Consider the following 21,885-nt stretch of genomic DNA (forward strand, 5'->3'; position numbering starts at 1 on the left):
GTCTACTTACTTACGGGACTTGGCAGTCGTGTGCTGTACAATTGTTGCTTCTTTATCAGATGTGTGTTTCGCATCTCCAGAGGATAACTTCGATGGGATATTTGCCACTCGTTCTTGCCATCCACAAAGTCCCTGTCCCCAATCCGAACGATCAAACGTTAGTATCTTTTGATAAAAAGGATAGTGATAGATATAGAGTGTATGATTGTTGGATCTAGAATCACGTGACATTGATTGACATCAAAATGAATTCCTACGTTGACTGTAGTGGCTCAGTGGGAACTGACTAACTATTTAACACATCATCGTCCCCTCCATCGAAATATTTTCGACCTTCCTTACGAAGTCACATACAAAAACAAAATTTGGCATCGATTCTTGCTTTCCATCTCTACAAAAATCTACACAGAACTATTGGGTTCTCTCATTGATTGAGCTCCTGCTACCAAGTGGTTTTTGTTACTATTGCTTTGCTTCGTAACGGAGTTAGTTAGTATCAGCGATGCGAGATGTGGTGAGTGAGCTTTTGTCTACTAGATGGAATCAGCTGGTTTTCTGTTTCTGGTTGCGAATGGTATCTCAAGCTCTGTGGTTCGCTGCCGGGGGGGGATTTAGGGAGGGCTTTGTGTGGAAGCTTAGACAACGGATACTGTGTCTATATCATGTTATTACGAATCCTTGTTGACCTTTTTAAGTATTTATCTGGACTCGATTACGGAACGACAACTGACAAAACCCACAGGTAAGAAGCCTTTTGTTTCATTCATTCAAATATCAAATCTGACTGAAAACGGTAGGCGAGTCAACCAGGACCCGCGTGAGAGAGGAATCACCCCGGAACCGGGGTAGAGTAAATGTTTAAACAAATAAGTAGATCACACGAATTGAAGTGGAATGGACCTGCTGATGCATAGTCAAAGGGGCGAGGAAGAAGAGAGGAAAGACCCGTTCGCCTCGCAAATGCAATCAAGATGCTGGGACTGGACTCAGAAACAAAATGCTTGAACGAACACTTTTTATGCACCCGTCTCTTGTCCGAGACACCGACCAAACATGTAAAAGATCCAGGTAACGGCCAACGCCAGTGCTAGTAGACGAGCAAATAATCCAGGGGGAAGAGGTTAGAAAGATGTTTAGGATGTCGGAACAAAATGGGGGTAGAGGTTAAAGCTGGGCAACGATTAACGTTTCCCAAGTCCACGGAGAGCGACCCGCCGGCTGGAGCCGGCAGTCCCCAGGTCGCTGATACTCCGGGACTTCGAGATCACAGGTGCCTTGTCCGGAACAGGCTCCTGCTCCTGAAGCGGCAGACCATAGGTATAAGGACGTAGAGAAGAGCTCCGTCGGGCCTGTCCAAGTACGTCTTCTACCCAGGCCTCACTTTCGGCACTGATCGAGACGTGCCTTGGACGCGGCCCTGCGAGGCCCAAGGGCGTTGTGTGGGTACCAGCTCCTGCGGCGGTGTTCGAGGGAGAATATGATGATCCATGCCGAAACTCGCTTGCTGAGGACGCACCCATCGAGGCATTGGACGAAGTTGATAGTCGACGCCGCGAAACAGTCGACAGAGGTGAGTATGAAGCACTCAGCGCCTCGCAAATGGTTGAAGTGCGGAACTCGGCCATATCTGAGACGTTGGAGGTCCGCCGGGTTTTGCGCACAGCCAAAGAAGATGCTGGTCGATTGCTGAGGACAGAAGGCGGTCGAGAAGGAGTTCTTCGTCCACTGGCAGCAGGAGCTAATCTACTTCTGGGCGGAGACGTGGGAGAGGTACGGGAGAGTCCTTGAACCTCAACCAAAGGCGTGTCCGAAACGTGTCGACGTCCGTGATGAACGGCAAATTCTCTCAGATATTCAGCCAAGTCCGCCCATCCGCCACCAACCCGAACCATGACGCGCTCGCCGTTCTCGCCGACTGACCGCACAAACAGCTTGGTCGGGGCAGACTTGCCGCCCCGGTGCAGATGATAGAGCTTCACGGAGCTTTCTTCTGGAGCATGTGCATGGGAATAGCGCCGGCGGGATACGGCGGGGGTGATGGTTAACGAGGGAGTTGGTGTGCTGCTACGAGCTGGCGAACCCTGAGGGGAGATAGAGCGAAAGCGCTCTCTTTGCTTCATTGGGTGCGATGCAGTTGATTGCCCATCGTGCTCGCTGTCCGCAGACACTAGATGAATTCGAGCATCGAGGGCAGTCAAAATAGAGGAAATCTTCTCATCCAAATGATCCTTGGATTTCCTCATTTGTGTGGTCGGGGTGGACGACCCCGATGCAGCCTTAAGAAAACCAAAACCTGGAATGGATAAAGTCTCATCGCTAGATCGAGTTGCTGGAAGATACGCTCCAATGCTCTCGAGACTACGATGCGAAGTCAATTGCCTCTTCAAACGCATTGCGTTGAATTGTTCTAGTGGCGCTGCCGGGGCCTTGGGGATCGGGGCTGTTGAGCCAGGGCTCTTAGTGTGTTCCCAAGCTTCGCGCAGCGTCTTCGCAATGCCACCCGTGCCCGGCTTGAGGCTCTCTTCACGAGTAACCTCGGGTGACTGACTGGGGGAATCCCGTATGTTCTTGCCTGAGGCTGAAAATCTACCAGCCTGAGACGGCAAAGAGCAGTTCTTTAGGGCAGGGTGTAGATTGGAAAACACATCTGAAGGCCCTTGGGTGGTTGCAGTACTTTCAGTCTTCCCGCCAATTGCGTCTCCGAAGGTTAGCTCTAACCTCTCATTAATAAAACGCTGCAGGGGAAGACTGAGATTTCTGTTCTGCGTTAACTCTGTACGCGGGGACAATTTCTGACTGTCCAGTCGGAAGAGGCGATCTTCTCTCAGCGTGTGATCACTGCCAGGTGCTACAGGATCAGACTTCTGGTAATCAGCCTTGAATGGCGGGGGAGTCTCAAGTAGCAGAGGGGTACCATTGGATGAAGACCCATGTGGCTCGCGCATTTCCGGGCTTGACACAAGCGACGGATAATCCGAGATAGAAGAACCGATCGACATGCGCCTAGGCCGAGCGTCCGCGCGATCTGCATCGAAGATCAAGGAGCCAGGTCTGTCCTTGGAAAGTTTTATCGGACTCTCGAGAGGCTTCTTTGGGGTAGGCTCGTCATTCGTTTCCCTCTGAGAGACGGATAAAGTTCGCACAGGAACATGTTCATCACTGGTTGCAATGACCGACTCTGCTGATGTTCCAAGGGAACCATTGCTGAGAGCGGATACTGATTTTGCCAGACTAGAGGACTTTCGTCCAGTAGCCTCGGTCAGCTCATGCTGACCCGCGTCATTTGCTAGCGAGGTTGCTTCATCCAGGGTCAGCGAAGACGGTAGATTTCCAACAAGTTCAACTAGGCCATTTGGGTTTGTTGTGTGAGGCACAAGGACTTCTTCAGGCTTGAAACCACGCTTGACATGAGTCTGGGGAGACATGGATACACTGCTGTGCCGCCGTATAATGACACTGCCAGTGTCTGTCTGTGGGCTATTCGGAGGCTGCAGGTTATCTTCCGGGGGCGAAAGACAAGTGGACTTTTGAGTGTGACGAGGAACTTCTGCCTCTTCTACGCTCGAGAGCATATCACGATGATCAACAATTGATCGACTGTCCTGCGGACATTCCAAGCTGCGTGCGGAATCCTTGAAGCCCGAGCAGATCTCGAGAGGCGATGTGATGTCCTCGCAAGCTGGAACCTTCTGCTCAGCCATCTGAGAGTTAATCGGCTGTCCACAGGAACCATTTGGAGTCTCCCGCGCGCGGAGTACTTCATCATGAGACTTCTCTTCGTCAGATTGACTCTCACAGCCTTGCGACTTATCCAAGCTCACCACAACAGGGGGAGTAGATGGATTTGCTTCAAGTGGAAGCACAGCCTCTGTCTGGTCAAGACTGGTTGTAGAGGAAGCAACAGTGACAGGGCAGGAAATCGAGTCAATGGAAGTTTGAGAGATAGTGGCTGTCGCATTGCTGGAAGTCAGCGCAGCAGGCATGTTGGTAACGTCCGAAACTGCAGATGAAGTAGTATCATCGATGTCGGCAGAAGTCGTGTCCATGATAGTCGGTAAATCGGGAATTTTCAGTTCATCCTGTCCGGAATCGTCAAGCTTGGCTTGGACAGGAGTGCTTGTCTCTTCTTCGTCAATGGTCTCCATAGGGAATGAGTGACCTGTCTGCACTACCGGGCCGGACGAGGCGAGAGATCGATCTTCGTCTCGGATATCATCTATAGAGAGCTGGTCGGAGGTGTCCTTGCCTGTGTCGAGATAAACGTCCTTCTGGGCAATGGCCGTCACGCGCTGCCACTCATTGTCCACGGTACGTTGCTCTGCTTGCATGGTCCAGGTACCAAATTCTGACTCAATACTTTCAAGGTCATCGATCCAGCAGTCCGGGATAGAATCTTCGCAGTCATCCAAAGCATCGAGCACGCAATCTAATCTGCGGCCAGCGGAGACAACCGTGGCTTCTAGTTGGGCGCGCGTGGCATGGTAGTTTGCGCGGGAAAACAGGGGGTCCTTCTCGCTAGGGGGCTCGGAAGCCTTCAAGAGATCCAATGCAGCCTCCAATTCCGAGCGCGCGAGACGCAGGCTGTGAAGCAAACCTGGTATTTGACGCAGGACCAGTAGACGAACGTTCCAAATCGAAAGAAGATTCGTCAGGCGCGATAGAAGAGGGAGAGCTCGAAGGATAGTGGCAGTAATGACGGCCGTGAAATCACTCAATTGAACGTAGGAGAATGTAGGAGGAACGGACAAGCTGCTGTTAGCGGACGATGGCCGAGACCGGGCTGGAATGTGGGCATTGAGAACGTGCTCTTTGAGCTCGTCCATGTCAATCACGTCCATTTCATCTCGAATCTCCTCAATGCGCTTCTCGTGTTCTTCCACCACAGCCGCAGGCAGGCTCCCATAGTATTCTTCATTGGTGGGATCGGATGGGGGAGTAAAACCCAGCCCTTTCTCCTCGTCGGTGTGCTTCGGCCAACTCCATGACTGAATTTCCTTGTACCACAGATTCAATTTTTGAGCGACAACTGCGGCGCGAATTGCGAGAGCTCTCTCGGCGGGAGAGACCTGGGCGATGCTCTGGGAAAGAATGTCATGCGCGACTTTCTCGTTCTTTGGGACGGCGTTGGTCGAAGTAAGCGCTCGAAGTGTCGATTCGGGGGAAAGGCTGCCGAGTAGGGGATCAATATGCTCATAGTCGGGAATTGGTCGGTCCGGAGATCGAGACCGCGGCGGGTGAGTGTGGTGGACTGGGGTAGGACGAGGAGTGACGCGACTACTGGCCATTTCGGAGGAGCACGGCAGTCGCCGGAAGAGGACCAGATGGGACTTTTGTCGCGAAAGATCAGTAGTGAGGTTGAAGCAATGGAGGTCGGGTCGCAATATCGAAGGTCGAAGAGAGAGAATATAGCTGAAGAGCAAGCATGCTGACGCGATCCCGCCAAAAGTCTATGAAGAGGAGGCCTTGAGGTTGAAGTTTGGTTGAAGATGAGTCGGAATGTCGTAATGGACGGACGGATGCGGAGGTAAAATGAAGGAATTAAAGTCCGAATCAGGCCGACACCGTGGATAATGCACCCAATGATGGGAGGGGGGGGGGAAAGAATGTATGAGGACCAAAGGTAGGTAGAGATCGGGCGGAAATTAACGAGGAGGGACAAGAGGGGGAGGGCGAGATCTGAACGAGAGGGAGAGGGGGGGAGGCTGTGGGATGATGCTCTGCTGACTGAGTGATAGGTGGTAGTGATGATAGATCACACTGCAAGAGCCAAAAACAGGCTTAGAGGGAAGTTAGGGAGAGAGTTGGGCGGCTGCAGCAAGCGCAATGATAACGAGAGTGGAATGACGCTTCAGATTTCGACCTTCGGAGACCAGCTCTTGACCCAAGAGAATGACTGGAGTGGCAACGATGATTCGAAGACTGAAGGAAGAGGGGGGCGAATTATGCAAAGGTGAGTTGGTGGTAAGAATGAGTGAGTGAGTGAGTTGTTGGTGTGTAAAGAGAGGAACGGAGAACGGATTTGCGCGGGTGAGTTGCTGGAGTGGAGCCGCGTCAGGATTTAATAGGGGGAAACTCCAGATTGTTAGTTGAGTTAACTAATGCCAGTCACCTCGATTTACTCCGATTTTAAACCAATCCTATTAATAATAATGTAATAAAAATATCTTATTCTCAAGCCCTAGACCGCATACAGATTGTGTGTTTAGTGCGTAGGGTCTACTTTCTCCATACTGTGTGACTTTCCCTCCACTCCAACCTCCTCCATTTATGTCAACCTTCTTCCCCCCCCCCCCCCCTTTTTTTCTTTTCCATGTCCGATGGCATCTGGCAACAACAGATGCACATCATTTTGTACGACATACAGTGTTCTGTAGATATCCCGTACAATTGACATGACTGCTGTCTTTCCCACACACACACACACACACACACACACACACACACACGAGACCCCCCATCGCCATGCAGAAACCCAACTGCGGAACCTGACGGACACGCGACTGGGTCTTGTCGCCCCCTATTCGGAGTCATCTTAGTGCATGGAAGCCTGTGCATAATCTAACATGGAGTAGAATAGAAATTGCTTGTGCGAAGTATACCGACTCTTCCGCCATGCGCGTCCCAGTGTCAACAGATTGCTCTTGTCGGTTCTCCCGAACCACTCGGCACTGAAGATGCCTCGGGAGTAGATCGGTGATCGACGCCCCCTTGCATATAATATCTCATTTCTGGAACCGTTCTAGCTCTTTGGCCTCTGCGTTTCGCGATGCTTGCGTCGATTGAGGTCTTTTGGGTGTTATCAGAGGCCTGTAATTGCGTGGGAAATTACATCGGCAAATTTTGCATCTCCCTCAAAAGTCTACCGTGCTTGCGGCCATGGGCTGCCCACGGTTTGATAGCCCAAGTAGGATATTGCTGACTCCAAATCTGCAAGGTATTGCTGCGAAAGGAGTCATGAAAAACAGGACCCTCGCGGAATTGGAACCCATTGGATTGGTTGCAATTGAGAATCCCAGGCCCGATGAAAGTCAGAGATTGGTGGTGACAAGGATGGCCTTAGGTATTTTCCTTCACTTCACGGCCAGACAGGGATTCGATCCTTTCATAGGAGGGATACTAGGCCACGCCTATAATCTATCCCTGGTGACCTAACGAAAAGTTTGAGTAATTTGGGAGCTGAGGGGCAGAAGTCTGTAAGGGAAGTGTCTGAGTAGCAAGGACTGCAATGTAAAGCAATGGACAATCGGTGGGCCATTATGTTGCGCGCCACGTGGGTGATATCTGCCGGGATCCCTATGGGGTTTACGAATGTATCATGCTGTGTCATTGGGGAATTGGCCAGGAGCCGAGGCACGTCGGCGACCAACAGCCGTGGCTGAGCTGGCTAAGCTGTCTAGAAGACCGGAGTAGATAAGTGGCAGTACAGTACAGTACAGTACACTGCCCGTGGTGTAGGGTTGAAAGGTGTGTTTGACCGATAGTTACATGCTGTTGGCCTCTACTAGGAGCAAGATGAGATGTCAAATAATTAGCGAAGCCGGAGGGAGGTACGAATTTTGAATGGATTTGCGTTGTTTGCTCTTCGCGGATCCCCCACCGCGACCGGCCGAGCTCCAAGCTTCATCAACCAAAAGAACATCATCCTTTTCATTATCATCATCATACTACACTCTGCGCTCAACATCAACTGCTCCTGTGCCTTTACAGAACTATGATCTAGCACAACATGCGCTTCCGAACCAAGCTCACCAACGCGGAGACCTTCTCCAGTACGTTTGCTGCCTCTGTCGCGTGGTCCATCTAACCGCGTTCTGGCGTTTCGGGCTATCGATCGATAGCCTTAAAGCTCTCAAGGCCTAGACCAGATCACCACATCAGCCTTCGCAATGGCCCGAGTCCACATAGCTAACACGGCGTACACCGTCTACAGAATTAACCGCCTCGCTCTCTTCCCTGGGCAAGACCTGCTGGATGCGATTAGAGCCAGGGAATATCCGCTTCACCATCATCCCCGATCAAGGCACCCAAGTATGGGCGCAGTTGCCTATTGTAAGCAGCAAGTCATCACCACCACCACCACCACCACCACCACCATCACCAACACCAACACCAACCAACCATCACAATCCAACAACTTAACTTGCCATATCCCCGAAACTAAAACTAATCAACCCCACTCAAGGACGCCATCTTCGACGAATCGACCTACGTCCTCGAATCCAACTCCGGCGGCATCATCAACCTCGAAGTCCCGATCGGCGCCCTCCACCGTGCCCTCCGCTCCGCCGTCGACGCCCAATCCGCCCAACTCCGCCTCACCCAGAAGGGCCGCATTCCGCTCCTGGCACTGACCATCCGCACGCTGTCATGGGCGCCCGGCTCCAACGCACTGGGCATCACGGGGCCTGCTGACCCGGGCAACACCAACAATCCCGCAAATAATACTAACAGTACTACTACTAGTGACCGTCCCGCCGGCGGGCCGGGCCCTACTTCCACCTCCGCCTCCACCACCGCGACGGCCACCTCCTCAACCCGCCCCGGCCGCGAACGTGAAACCGTCATCACGCAAGAGATCCCCGTCAAGGTGTTCCACGAATCCGCCGTCGAGGGCCTCCACGAACCCCGCTGTCGCGATCCAGACGTGCACATCATCCTGCCCAACCTCAGCCAGTTGAAAGCCATCTCAGAGCGGTTCACGAAACTCGCTGCCCCCGGCCAGCAGAACGGCAAGAACCCCAGCATCGCAGCGAACATTGCAAACACCGCCCCAAAGCTCGAGCTGTCCGCCAATATGCACGGTTCCCTGCGGCTGGCGATCGCGACGGACGCGCTGCGCATCTCCAGCGTGTGGACCGATCTCGTCAACCCGTCGCTGGATCCGGGGCAGTTGTCGCAGGGCGAGTTGGAGCAGTTGCCGAGTGAGCGGATGCGGGCGCTGCCCAGCGATGACGAGGCGGGGTGGGCGCGGGTGCGGATCGATGGGCGGGATTGGGGAAGGGTGTTGAGTGTGGGGAGGTTGAGTCCCAGGGTTGTTGCTTGTGAGTTGGGCTCCCTGAGATGAGATATGGAGGGTTTGGGCGGGTGGCAGCAGGCTCTGAGCTGAGGATTTGGGCTAATGTTATTCTTGATGGCTAGGTTTCGTCCACGAGACGGCGCTGATCCTTTACGTCTATCTCCCCGGGACTTTCAATGAGGAGGACTCGTGTCTAACGGTAAGTTTGCGGTGACCCCACGAGTGCGGCGTATGGCTGGCTGAGCTTTTCTTAGTACTATATGAACTCATATGCGGCTTGAGAATCCTCGCTGGGAACCACATTTATATCACGACATCTTCTGCTCACGAATCTCCTTTAGACCTAAAGACAGTAGTCGCTTTTATACCTGTACTATAATATAATGCCTGTCATTTGTCACTGCACATAGATCGGCGGTTTTTATCGCATAAATTGCAAGACTTTACTAAACGCATCACACCATGCAGACATCCCCCAGGTAATGCAAGACACGTCCTCGGAGAAAAAGTCTCATCCTCGAATCTCATGTCAGATAAAATGCTGGAAATGACGATTTGGCACAAAAAAACATGACATATGTGCACACATGTAATATACACGGGTTTAACCAGTCATGCAAGACAGAACGCTCGGCGAGCTTGAAAGAAAAAAAAAAAGAAAAAGAAAAGCCGCTCGGGAATCTCGGAGCAGACGGCATGTAACGCGTTCCTCGGAGCGAACTAGCCGACGACCTTCGCTAGACAAAGCCCTGAGGAACTCGTCATAGAAATGTAGTATAAATGGGTAAAGGAGTCCAACAAAGAGAAATCGTGAGACATTATATAGGAAAAAAGGAAGAAAAATATTAGGATAACACAAACATAAACCATGTTCAGGCCTGAGGTTTGAATCCAGGAGGTTTAGAGGGGTAAATAGGAATATGTCCGTGAAAGAAGAAATCATTTTGCCATGACATCAACATAACGTCCCTTCTTCTTGCCCTTGGCGGCAGGGCCTTTGCGTGCCTGTGGTGCACCAAGCAGGTCGTCGATGGAGCTAGCATTGCTCAGCGATGTCGCCGGCCTAGGAGGAGCAGCTAGGCCAGCGCTTGGCGGCGTGGGGAGAGCAGCACTCGTGGAGATGGATCGTGGAATCGGGGGCGCAGCACCAAGAGCCGACGGTGGCGCTGGGCTACCAGAAAGTGGCGGCGGAGGAGCACCGGCAACAGATGGGGGCCGGCTGTCAGCACCGGACAGCATCGGAGATGCACTTGACGCTGGTGGTGGAGGCGCACCGCTGCTGCCACTGGCCGCCCGGCTTGGAGGCGCGGATCCACGCGGGGGTGGCGGCGTGGCACGAGCTGCAGTTGCGCTGTTGGGATCTTTCTTGTTGACCCATTTCTTCAGCTCAGTATCGTAATAGAAGGAGCTCTCTTCGCCAAGCTTGGCTCGAATTGGACCACCGCCGCCGGCATTGTCGCCCTCTTTCTTCCCACCGAACCAACCTCCAAACCACCCTTTCTTAGCCGGAGCAGCCCGTTTAGCTAGGGCAAACTTATAAGTCAAGCGGTCCAATGAATTAGGGGAGAGCATTATGCTAACTTACCGTCGGCCTCTGCTGCCTTTCGGAAGGCGTCATCTGCTTCACGATCTTTGCGTGCCTTTTCCGCTTTCTGAATTGCAGCGGCCCGGGCAGCTATATCATCATCGTCGTCTTCGTCCATGAATGACTTCTTCTTCTTCGCCGGCTCGTCCTGTTCATCCTCTTCTGGCTTTTCCGATTCAGGAGCAACATTGGTTGTCGCGGGAGGCTCATAGCCGCCGCCACTAGCAGGAGGCATGTAGCCACCTTCACCTGGTTGAGAGACAGCCGAAGGGGTCTCGTGGAGCGGTTGGCCAAATGATCCATACCCAGGAGGTTGATAGGGAGAGACCATATTAGGGGAAGCTGGACCCGAAGTAAACGGAGCTTTAGCCGAGGGCTGAGACACTAGATCTTCCTCGACAGGGGCCAGAGGAATATACGAGGTCTGAGGGGGTGTCTGCTGATAGCCTGCATTTGATGGAGGGGAATTATAAAACATTCCCGCTTGATACGGGCCGTTATCAACCGGCGTCGAAGGCTCCTGCGAGCCCCGTCGCTGCGCAAGACCAAAATTGTAAGAGGACGATCGCTGGGAGTCAAGAGACGATCTGCCACGGAATTGCTCAGGTGAAGATGTCGGAGCGTACTGATTATTTGGCAAATAACGCGAAGGAGCAGTGCCGTGACTTGGCTGCACGCCGTAGATGTCCGACATAGAAGGCGAGCGACTCACAGTAGGCGTGCCGGCAATCTTGGCAAAGGGACCAATATCTGCCTCACCACACTTTGCAGGATCCGTGGATGCAGTATCATTGTCTTCGCCAGCAACGAAACTATTGAACTTGGCCCACATTGACCCGGAAACCTTCTCCATGCTGGGTCTTGAAATCCACGACGATCCCGCATCGCTGCTCGACTGCTTCAGGCGCGCGGAAAGCTCGTCAACACCGTTGTACAAATACTGGTTGTGGTATGGCGAAGTCTTCGTTGTTGCTTTGACAGTTGCTGCGATGGCATCGCAGTACTGCTGAGCTTCTGTCTTGCGGCCACGGTCGGCGAGAGACCAGGCATGGACCAATTTATACGCCAGGAGATGGGGAAGCGGCGGCTTAGGGGAGGCCGAGAGAACGGAGCTGGCGTAGTCATAGGCTTCGGTAAGCAGAATGCAGTCTTCGTCATGTAGCGGAGAGGTAGACGACCGCTGATGGTCAGCCCCCAAGAGAACAATGCTCGTTTGAGGATCGTCAATACCACCAAACACTGCAGCTCGGGAAAATATAAAGCATATTTGTGCAGCTTCTGTCCGGCCATAGCTTGAAAGTAGCCGCCCGAGGGCCAAAAGAGCTTGATGGTCCTCTGTACTGCGGTTGCATAGCACGAGTCCGAGTGTTTCTCGCCAGCTTTCCAAGCCTTCCAGAGCGTTTCTGGAAGACCCATGCCCGTCAACCTTACTGACCATTTGCAAGCCAGCTCGTGCTGATGGGGGAACCAGTTCATCTACGCTCTCCTCGATATTTCCGGCGAAGATCTCGTAAAGAGCTGCAAGGGATTCAGTACCTCCGGAAGTCGATCTAACTTCACGTCGAACAAATTCTTGCACGACCTGCTTCCAGACTGAGCGGTCCATAGTTGACGCTAATAACATGGCGTGACCCCATAGACGACTATCTACTGCAGCCCAGACGGCTTTTTCGCGCTCGCCGAGGAGAAGATTGTTGCGCAGTGCCCCGATAGCTTGACCATTGACCGCATCTGGGCGAGATGGCATGTCGGCGGGTGGAGCAGCGTTGAAAGACTGGAAACCTGGTTCAAAGCTCTCGTCTGTCTCGCCAGTTGGTAAATGAGGAAGAATAACACCGCGCAAAGACTTCTGAATCTCAGCTGAGCCCTCCAGCAAACCGTCATGTTCGACCATTATCCGAATGATCTTCCACAGTAGTACCTTCTCGTCGTAGCGCTTGTGACCGTCGGGAAGTGATCGGGCACTCTCCGGAATACCTTCATTCTCGAATGCGGCTATCTTGCTCGATAGCCAGGCAAGAAGGTCCTTCTTCTTAGATTTGGACTTGAGAGGTCCAGGATGCCGAACAATGCTCTCCGTGGGCGGGATCCAATCATTGAATTGGCTTGTTTTCAACTCGCCAGGGCTTGGCTTGATCCTTGGGGCCGCTTGGCCAGCGGCATATCGGGGTACATGCTTTGGGAAACAGGACAGAACTGTACCGCCAAATCCAAATTTGACTATCGGTGCTCCCTTCCACCGTTCGAGAGGATCATACTGCTGATCATCGGTCGGGGGAATAAAGTCCAGCTGCTGAGAGGCGACGCGATTGTGTGCAGAGGTTTGCGCTGGTGCGTATGGGTTCACGGCTTTAGTAGGTGAGGCAGGACCATGAACTGATGCAGGCCTCTGGAGAGGGTCAACTGAGGGTACAGACAATCGAGGGCCAAGCGCTTGTTGACCGGGTGATTGTGTCATTGATCTACGGGGAGGGAACAAGGGAGTCTCTTCAATCGTGGCGGAAGGAACTTGCGGTGCATTGTCCTGAGCAGCTGGAGCGATCCGCTGAGCGAATTGGTTGACATACTCAGGTGGAGCATATTGATTCCTGGGAGGTGACGTTGGCTGCATGCTCACTTTCTCGCCACTTACATCAAGGCCTGTGATTGTAGCTTCAATAGCGGTTTCACCCGGTGTGAAAAGTGGGTTGGCGGCAGACTCAGGTTCAGATTGAACGTCAATGGCAGGAGGAAAAGCCGACTGGTCCAAGGATGAGCGCTTTTCCAACCCCTCCTGGGGACGATAAGAGACCTTCTCATGATGGGCCAGAGGGCTGGATGTACGGGGTTGAAATGGAAGGGTGACAGATTGGCCAGGGTTGATAGGAGCCTGAGAAGCATAACGATTGCGAGGAGGTGGGGGAGCACTTGATGGAGGGGGTGCCGGAGAGTATCTGGGAGAGGCCGGTGGCTTGATTCCATTTTGTAGATTTGGTGGCTTCGGCGAATACCTCGAAGTAGCAGGAGCTGCAGCTGTGCCGCTAGGAGCACTTGGGGTCAACAAGCTCGCATACGGGTCTACTCTTTCGGGTTGTTGTAAAAGAGACTGAGGCTGAAAATCGACCGCCGGTTGAGGCACGGGAGGAGCACTAGCATACGGATTGACCGGCGGCGCAGGCGCTGAGGGAGATGCCGTTGCTGGCACTGAATTGGGGCCCGGTGTGTATCGCCCCGTGCTAGCCGGGCGAGGAGGTGCGCGAGGCGGTGGTAGAGGCAGTTCCTCAAAGAAATTCTTCGGTGCAGGTGGAATAGCGGTGGATGCCGCGTTGGTTGACGGTGTCGGAATCGAAGGTGTCGAACCCGGCGCTTTCGGTGGAGGGACTGGAAGGCTATTGCTTCGCGGCGGCGGCGGCGGAACTCCCGGTTGAGAAATGACAGTTTTGTTGGTAACAATAGGCCGACGAGGGCGAGTAAGAGCCTCTGGAAGATCATAAGGTGATCTGTAACCTTCCTTGGCACGCTCAGCGAAACTCTCAGCTTTCTTGGTTGCCTCAGTCGGACGTGATTGTTGCGCGAAGTAGCCATCCCGGGGAGTCATTGCGGGAATTCCCTGGAGCAAGTCAGACGTAGATGGCTGGTGTGGCACGTAGGACCTTTGCTGCGCTCTGGGTCTGACCGAATTATCTGGTGTACCGAAGGGACTTGAGAGGCTTGTTTGAGCAGCAGGAGCAGAATTACCAAGTAATTCTTGAAAACTGGGTTCCTGCGATCCTCCGGCCGATTCATCTTCAAATAGTAAATCATCATCGTCATCGAGTTCTGCTTGCCATCGGGCTGCGAGGTCGTCTTCGGCCGGCTGGCCCTCGGCGTGATCATCGTCGAGCTCAGCCTGCCAACGCGCAGCCAGGTCATCGTCCGAGGAGCTTGTCTTCATACCGTCCTGTGCACCTGCGGCAGCCAAAGCACTCTCGAATTCCTGCTCACTCGGATCAACAGCACCGACCAGGATTTCGGAATGTGTTGTAGCCGAAGCGCTCTGAAGCTCTTTCTCGCTGGAATCGGGATCATTGGCCGGGACCCGTGAGCCTGCTGCAGCCAGGGCGCTGTCAAACTCCTGTTCGTCTACGTCGGCAGTATCGACCGGGAACTGTGAGCCTGCTGCAGCCAGGGCGCTCTCAAACTCCTGTTCGTCTACGTCGGCAGTGTCGACCGGAAAATGTGAGCCTGTTGCTGCCAGAGCGCTCTCCGAATCCTGCTCGCTTTGATCAAACGCGTTAGTTGGAGAGTTTTGTGAGCCTGCTGCAGCCAAAGCACTGTCCGAATCCCGCTTGCTCGGCTCTTCCGCGTTGGCTGTTGAGTCTTCTGATAGACCTAATGAACCCAACACTTGAGACGTGCTCTTGCGAGTGATATGAGGTTCGGGGCTCTGCTGAGAGGTTGAGTCCTGCACAGCCTTGAAAAACCCGTCATCTTCGTCCTCGTCGCCCTTGAAGACGTTGTTGATGCGACTTTCGACAGTCTCCGAAGGCTCAATCATAGAATCAATGCCCCTGTTCAGTAAGGGAACGCCTTCCTCAAACCTAGTTTCCGTTTCGGGCGAGAAGTATATGGGCTTCGTCTGCGTTTTGAGCTGATGGAAGAAGTCGTCGCCCTCAGGCTCCTCTTGCGCGGGGCTTCCCCATAGATCGTGGCTGCTTTGGATCTCTCCATTGGGTTGTGGTAGCTCATCGCCACGAAATGTACCGGTGGGGCCGGTGGGAGTGATGTTGCCTGACTCCTCCGCGGGCTCAATGCTTTCCGCAGGCGTTTGCGTCTCATCTCCACCATTCGATACCTGCTGAGCGTCCGCTACATCGCCTCCAATAGGCTTTCTGCTTGTGTCTCCGGTTGTATGAAGCGACTCTTCCAATGGTTCGATAACATCGTCGTTTGTCATGAGCGGCTCATCTTGTGTACCGGAAGCATGTGGCTCTGCGACGAAAATTGGCTCGGCTGGCTCTTGGTCGTGATTCGCGGAAGGTTCAGGGACGTTCACATCTGGCGCTGCCGTTTCATGGGTGCCGTTGGCATAATCAGATGACGAAGAAAGTACGTCGCCGAATGACACATCATGAGGGGTTTCCATTGGTGAGCCGAGAGGTATTGTAGTGGCTTCGATGGCGGTGTTGATCTCGAGTTCAGTGGTGGGAGTCGTCACGGGAGGGACATCTTCATCATTCGACCTCAGCGCCGGATTCCATACGGCCGCTGCATTCGGATATGCCATGATGGGCTAGTGATGCTCAGAGACTGCCAAAAGACGTTGGTAAATTCCTGTCTTCACTCAATCACCACTTCCAAGGGATAATTGTGCCTCGACGGCTGACCAGGAAATTAGTATGATAAGGGTCGTCCGAAATTATGTGATACGAAACATGAATAGCTGATCGGGCTAAAACGGAATAAAAAAAAAGCACCTTGCAGCTGTAGACATTACAAAAGATAAGGGGACAATGAAAAAATCATGACTGCATGTTCGGGGGGCTGTACCGTAGTCCTCCTTTCTTGAGTCTCGGACAGCTGCAGCCGTTTGAGGATGGCTTGGTTATGATGCTGCTCCGACAAACTAATGAACATCAGTCCTTGGGACGCGCCCGTCATCCGGGGCGGATCATGGTTCTGCCGACCGGAAGTGCCACCTAACCTGTTTCCTCTAGTGTCACGTGCTACCATTACTCCGCCGCGCGGGTGTGGCGTATCAGATGTAGTAGTTCCAGTTCACAGTGATTAAGGTAGCTACTGTGTGTCGATAGCTGGGAACGAGAAACCTTAGGATGAGACAATCACTGAGAACCACTTTTTCTTGAGCGCAAAGGAAATATTGCTCACACAACAGGTATTAAGCTAGTGTATACCTACCACTTTACTATGCAACAAGAGAAAGCCAATCATACGCATCTTTTGTTGATGCGAGAACATCTCAATTGGAACAACTAAAAGCTTCCCCATCTCTTGTACACGATCCGACATACAATCATCTGAAGAGAGAATTTGCCAATAATGAAGACAATTTAAGCATAGGAATCAGCGTGTGGCTAAGCAAGGTGGCGACTGATGTGGGCATGCCAACTCGAAGTTGATTCTCCGACGGGCATTCGTGAGACTGAATCCCTCAAGGATATATATCAAGTGAATCTCCAGGTCACATCCTCCAGTACCAGTACTAGCATACAAACTCAGGCTGTCCGCAGAAGCAGTTCTTATTGCTAGGAAGGTGGTGATTGCAGTATAGATCATATCCGGTCAACCTGCAACTGGCACAACAACTAAATACTATGTAGTTAGACAATATTGTACTCCGTAAGCAAACAAAAGCAGCGGCTCCGACACGCCGTCATGTGATCGGGCCGTCCTCTGCCTGCCGCCATCACAGCCTCTCGACCATTTAGGCCACCATGATTAATTAATGCCCCAAGCCTCGTTTCTCACTCGATAGTGAACTGAGTCGACCTCAGGAGTGGCTGAAATCGTGCTGATCATCTGCTCGATTGCTCAATCTCGCTTTCACCATTGCTTATCTTCGCTCATCCCCTTGCGCGCATCAGCAGTCGCAGTCGCAGTCGCGGTCAAACCTACATACACCCGCCCCCTCCATACCCCAACAACAGCAGTGCTATGTTCGGGACAGTTTGCTTGCAGTTCACCGTGACATGACAACACAACTAAGTATAAAGGAGCTTCCGGAACGCCATTCTCGCATGGAACGCCCATCTTAATTCATCTCTCTTCTGCCTGCCATGCCTTCATTATCCGAGTATCCACATCCTTACGGCCGATCCAGCATCGCAGGCGATTCTGGCTCCGATGACGACCTCGACCTGGAGGAGCTCGACCCAAGTACAACGCATCTTTATGGAACACATCGTCGATCGAGAGAAGAAGAGACTCAGCAAAGGAGTCGTAGCCCGGGCATAGCGTTGCGAAACCTCCGAGTTGGAGTGGGAAACCGGTGGAAGCGGAGCATCTCTGGTACACTCGGAGGAGGGCAGGAGGATACCGCCGGTTTACTCGAGGATCAGGATCGCGACGACGGAGGAATTCGAAGGTCTCACGCCAGTTCGCGAACATACACGGATGATGATGCCCCGCTGCTTAACGAACGCCGGCGTAGCTCTGCTCGTTCATTAAAGGATGCAGAACGGCTGTCGCAGAAGAGCTCTAGGTTCAGGATTCCCGGTCTCAAGGCTGCAAGAGCTTGGTTTGGTTCCTCTAACTCTACAGTGATAGAGGAACCCAATCCGACCGAGACAAAGCCTCCGCGCGACGTGTTCGTCGGGCAAGCGCAGCGCTTAAGATACCCGCCAAACATTGTATCCAACGCCAAATACACGCCTTGGAGCTTTCTACCCCGCACCCTGTATAACGAGTTCTCATTCTTCTTCAACATTTACTTCCTACTTGTCGCTCTGTCACAAATCATTCCTGTCCTCCGGATAGGTTACATGTCCTCATACATCGCACCTCTGGCATTTGTCGTTTCGATTTCACTCGGGAAGGAAGCTCTGGATGATATCGGTCGCCGGCGCAGAGATGCTGAGGCAAATGCGGAAGAGTTTACTGTCTTGAGCTTTGATAGACCGACTGGCGCTCTGGAGGTGACGAGGAGGTCAAGGGACTTGAAAGTCGGTGATATATTGAAGGTTCGCAAGAATCAACGTCTGCCTGCAGATGTAGTGATCCTTAAGAGTCTTTCAAATGACACCGCTGCCCGACAAAGCTCGGCCCTGGAAAGACCCTCGAACCTTATACCGGCCGACCATGGCGATGAGCCCAGCACGAGTGAAGTGAACGATGAAGCAAGTAACCCCTCAGCTTGCGACACGTTCATACGTACGGACCAATTAGACGGAGAAACTGATTGGAAGCTAAGACTGCCTTCACTGTTATCTCAAACCCTCTCACTCCGCGAATTCACTCGACTCAAAATTACTGCAAGCGCGCCAGATAGGCGGGTCAATGAGTTTCTCGGAACTATCGAGCTGGGGTCGTCTTCCTACGACCCACATGTGGACAAGAGCACCCACGAACGCGAGCAGGATGATCAGGAGTCACAACCGAATTCTGCTCCCTTGACGATAGACAATACTGCATGGGCTAATACTGTTCTTGCATCTAATACTATCACTTATGCCGCTATCATTTACACTGGTTCACAAACGCGCGCTGCGCTGTCGACGTCCCCGTCGCGGTCGAAGGTCGGACTACTAGAATATGAGATCAACAACCTGACTAAGATACTGTGCATCCTGACTCTGGCACTTTCGATTGTTCTAGTCGCGCTGGAAGGTTTTCAGCCTACCAACGACAAAGTTTGGTACGTCGCCATTATGATCTACTTGATCTTGTTCTCGACAATTATTCCGATGAGTCTGCGTGTCAATCTGGATATGGCGAAATCGGTGTACGGACGATTTATTGAAAAAGACAAGGATATACCTGGGACTGTTGTGCGGACAAGCACCATTCCTGAAGACCTTGGTAGAATCGAATACCTCCTTTCCGACAAAACCGGCACTCTGACTCAAAATGGTAAGCCGCTTGATGCTATGGCTAAAGAGAGCTTGCTGACCCAAACCAGAAATGGAGCTCAAGAAGATTCATGTTGGAACCGTCTCGTACGCTAACGAAGCGATGGAGGAAGTGACGTCGTATGTAAAGCAAAGCTTTTCAGGGGACTCCCTAACTACTCCGTCAGCCCTATTTGGCATGCAAGCTGGCTCCGGTACGGCTCCACGCACTAGGAGGGAGATAGGCTCACGTGTTCGAGACATTGTTTTGGCTCTGGCGCTCTGCCACAATGTCACTCCCACAACCGACGAAGAGGATGGTGTTCGGGTCACTAACTACCAGGCTTCTTCGCCTGACGAGATTGCCATTGTTCGATACACAGAGGATGTTGGACTGAAACTGGCATATCGCGACCGACAAACCATCGTCCTGGAGTCTACTCACACTGGTAATGTCGTTGTGCGTGCTCGGATCCTCGAATTGTTCCCATTTACGTCTGAAAGCAAGCGGATGGGGATCATCGTTCAATTTGAGACAGACGAAAGCATTCTGGACTCGTCCCAGAACGAGAACGAGATCTGGTTCTTTCAGAAAGGTGCAGATACCGTCATGACTACGATCGTCGCTGCCAACGACTGGCTCGATGAAGAAACTGCCAACATGGCCCGTGAGGGATTGCGGACTCTAGTTGTTGGAAGAAGAAGGTTATCCGAACAACAGTATGCAGAATTCACTACAAGGTACAGACAAGCTTCGCTGGCTTTACAAGGCAGAGATGCAGGTATGACGAAGGTGATCGGTGAATACCTGGAACGGGACCTGGAGCTTCTCGGCGTGACTGGTGTGGAGGACCGTCTCCAGCGCGACGTGAAACCTTCATTAGAGCTTCTTCGCAACGCCGGAGTCAAGATCTGGATGTTGACAGGAGACAAGGTCGAAACCGCACGTTGTGTCGCGATTTCAGCCAAGCTAGTTGCTCGTGGACAATACATCCACACTGTTGCCAAGGTCAAAGATAAGTCTACCGCCCAGGAAGCCCTGGATTTTCTGCGCAACAAGACCGACTGTTGTCTCCTTATCGATGGTGAATCCCTTGCTCTTATGCTCAGTCAATTCCGGTCAGCCTTCATCTCTGTCGCCGTGCTTCTCCCCGCCGTCATCGCCTGTCGCTGCTCGCCAACTCAAAAGGCCGAAGTGGCCGACCTCATCCGTCATCACACTAAGAAGCGTGTTTGCTGCATTGGCGACGGCGGCAACGATGTGTCTATGATACAGGCTGCAGATGTCGGTATTGGTATCGTTGGCAAAGAAGGCCGACAGGCCTCTCTTGCTGCGGATTTCAGCATCACGCAGTTTCACCACCTTACTAAGCTCCTCGTCTGGCACGGGCGCAACTCCTACAAACGATCTGCCAAACTCGCGCAGTTTATCATGCACCGCGGTATTATCATCAGCGCCTGCCAGACCATGTACAGTATTGCCAGCCACTTCGACCCCAAAGGCCTTTTCATCAATTGGCTTATGGTCGGCTATGCGACGATTTACACTAGCGGTCCCGTTTTCTCCCTCGTATTTGACCGGGATGTCGACGAGGAGCTCGCTAATCTCTACCCGGAGCTGTACAAGGAGCTCAAAACAGGTCGCAGCCTTAGCTACCGGTCCTTCTTCACCTGGGTGTTGGTTTCGGTGTTTCAAGGTGCGGTTATCCAGGGCTTGTCGCAGATCCTCCTCGACACAATCACCGGCCCTCGGCTCATCAGCGTCTCTTTCACTGCGCTGGTCATCAACGAACTCCTTATGGTTGCCATCGCCATCACCACCTGGCACCCGTTCATGATTTTCTCCATCATTGGCACTGCCCTCGTCTACGCCGCCAGCGTCCCCTTCCTCGGGGATTACTTCGATCTCGCCTATATTATCACACTTGATTGGCTTTGGCGCGTTGTTGCCGTTAGCGCAGTGGCTGTCATCCCCGTGTGGGCCGGGAAACTGATCATGCGGTCCTGGAGTCCGCCCAGTTACCGGAAGGTTCGGGGATGATGTTTTATACCCGCTTGTCGATTCTTCTGCCGTGTGTTTTGCATCCCTTAGACTTGACTTCTTGTTCAACACCCCTCTTGTACTCTCTAGCTCGTCCACCTGTCTGCTCTCAGCTATCTCTAAAAACGACCGACTCAGCCGTTGCAACAACCAAATGATGTATAGCTCAATCACAGTATCGGAACTTGGGTATAGAATCTTCATATGACCTACAAGCGGAATCTCCCATACTGTCAAATACCTTCCGCTACCTAATCCACTAGCTCCGATCAAGCCACTCAGACCATCCTAAATGGGAATAATATCCATCTTTAACGCCTCAAAAGTCGCAGTATGGTGGGTTGATTGGTCCGCTCACGTATACTTGACTACTAGTCTGTGGGGGCGGCACGGGGAGAGATGAATAGATAAACACCTTCACCCGCTTACCTCTGTATGTACTTGTACTCGCTAAGTTACAAGGTTACCCCGTCTATTCATATGTACCTACTTCTCGATCCTGTAGAATTCACTCCCAGTGATGCAGCACAACCCTCCAGCACTCTTCCCATCCACCTCCCCGAATCTAACCCTCCTCCCCGTCACCCCCTCCCAACACATCACCGCCACCGAATACAACAGTGCAGAAAAAAAAGGCCCCCTCTCCGTCCCCGCCTACTCACCCACCCGCTCGCCACCAACGGACCACCTCACCTGTTGGAGGAGCAGGGTGTTCCGC

The 21,885-nt window shown here is 52.6% G+C and overlaps 4 protein-coding genes across 4 annotated transcripts; 2 read left to right on the plus strand and 2 right to left on the minus strand.

The window, feature by feature from the left end:
- Positions 1–1,015: 1,015 nt before the first annotated feature.
- Positions 1,016–5,537, minus strand: BP01DRAFT_177095 (GAS2 domain protein). The gene has a single exon (XM_025570835.1). It carries the CDS (start codon positions 5,283–5,285, stop codon positions 1,182–1,184), a length of 4,104 nt encoding a protein of 1,367 aa, XP_025434141.1. The 5' UTR covers positions 5,286–5,537; the 3' UTR covers positions 1,016–1,181.
- A 1,964-nt stretch (positions 5,538–7,501) lies between these two features.
- On the plus strand, positions 7,502–9,297 carry BP01DRAFT_421262 (checkpoint protein HUS1 family protein; the record flags this gene model as incomplete). Its single annotated transcript, XM_025579503.1, has 5 exons — positions 7,502–7,769; positions 7,931–8,049; positions 8,183–9,041; positions 9,139–9,215; positions 9,271–9,297. Exons 1-5 carry the CDS (start codon positions 7,727–7,729, stop codon positions 9,295–9,297), a joined length of 1,125 nt encoding a protein of 374 aa, XP_025434142.1. The 5' UTR covers positions 7,502–7,726.
- A 1,204-nt stretch (positions 9,298–10,501) lies between these two features.
- sec16 (COPII coat assembly protein SEC16) lies at positions 10,502–15,949 on the minus strand. The gene has a single exon (XM_025570836.1). The coding sequence runs from the start codon at positions 15,844–15,846 to the stop codon at positions 10,588–10,590; it is 5,259 nt and encodes a 1,752-aa protein (XP_025434143.1). The 5' UTR covers positions 15,847–15,949; the 3' UTR covers positions 10,502–10,587.
- Positions 15,950–17,036: 1,087 nt separating this feature from the next.
- On the plus strand, positions 17,037–21,442 carry BP01DRAFT_334703 (aminophospholipid-translocating P4-type ATPase NEO1). The gene is made up of 2 exons (XM_025573174.1): positions 17,037–19,148; positions 19,198–21,442. Exons 1-2 carry the CDS (start codon positions 17,357–17,359, stop codon positions 21,165–21,167), a joined length of 3,762 nt encoding a protein of 1,253 aa, XP_025434144.1. The 5' UTR covers positions 17,037–17,356; the 3' UTR covers positions 21,168–21,442.
- The last annotated feature ends 443 nt before the right edge of the window (positions 21,443–21,885 follow it).

Source organism: Aspergillus saccharolyticus (assembly GCF_003184585.1).
Source record: "Aspergillus saccharolyticus JOP 1030-1 unplaced genomic scaffold BP01scaffold_5, whole genome shotgun sequence".
In the NCBI taxonomy this organism is placed as follows: Eukaryota; Fungi; Ascomycota; class Eurotiomycetes; order Eurotiales; family Aspergillaceae; genus Aspergillus; species Aspergillus saccharolyticus.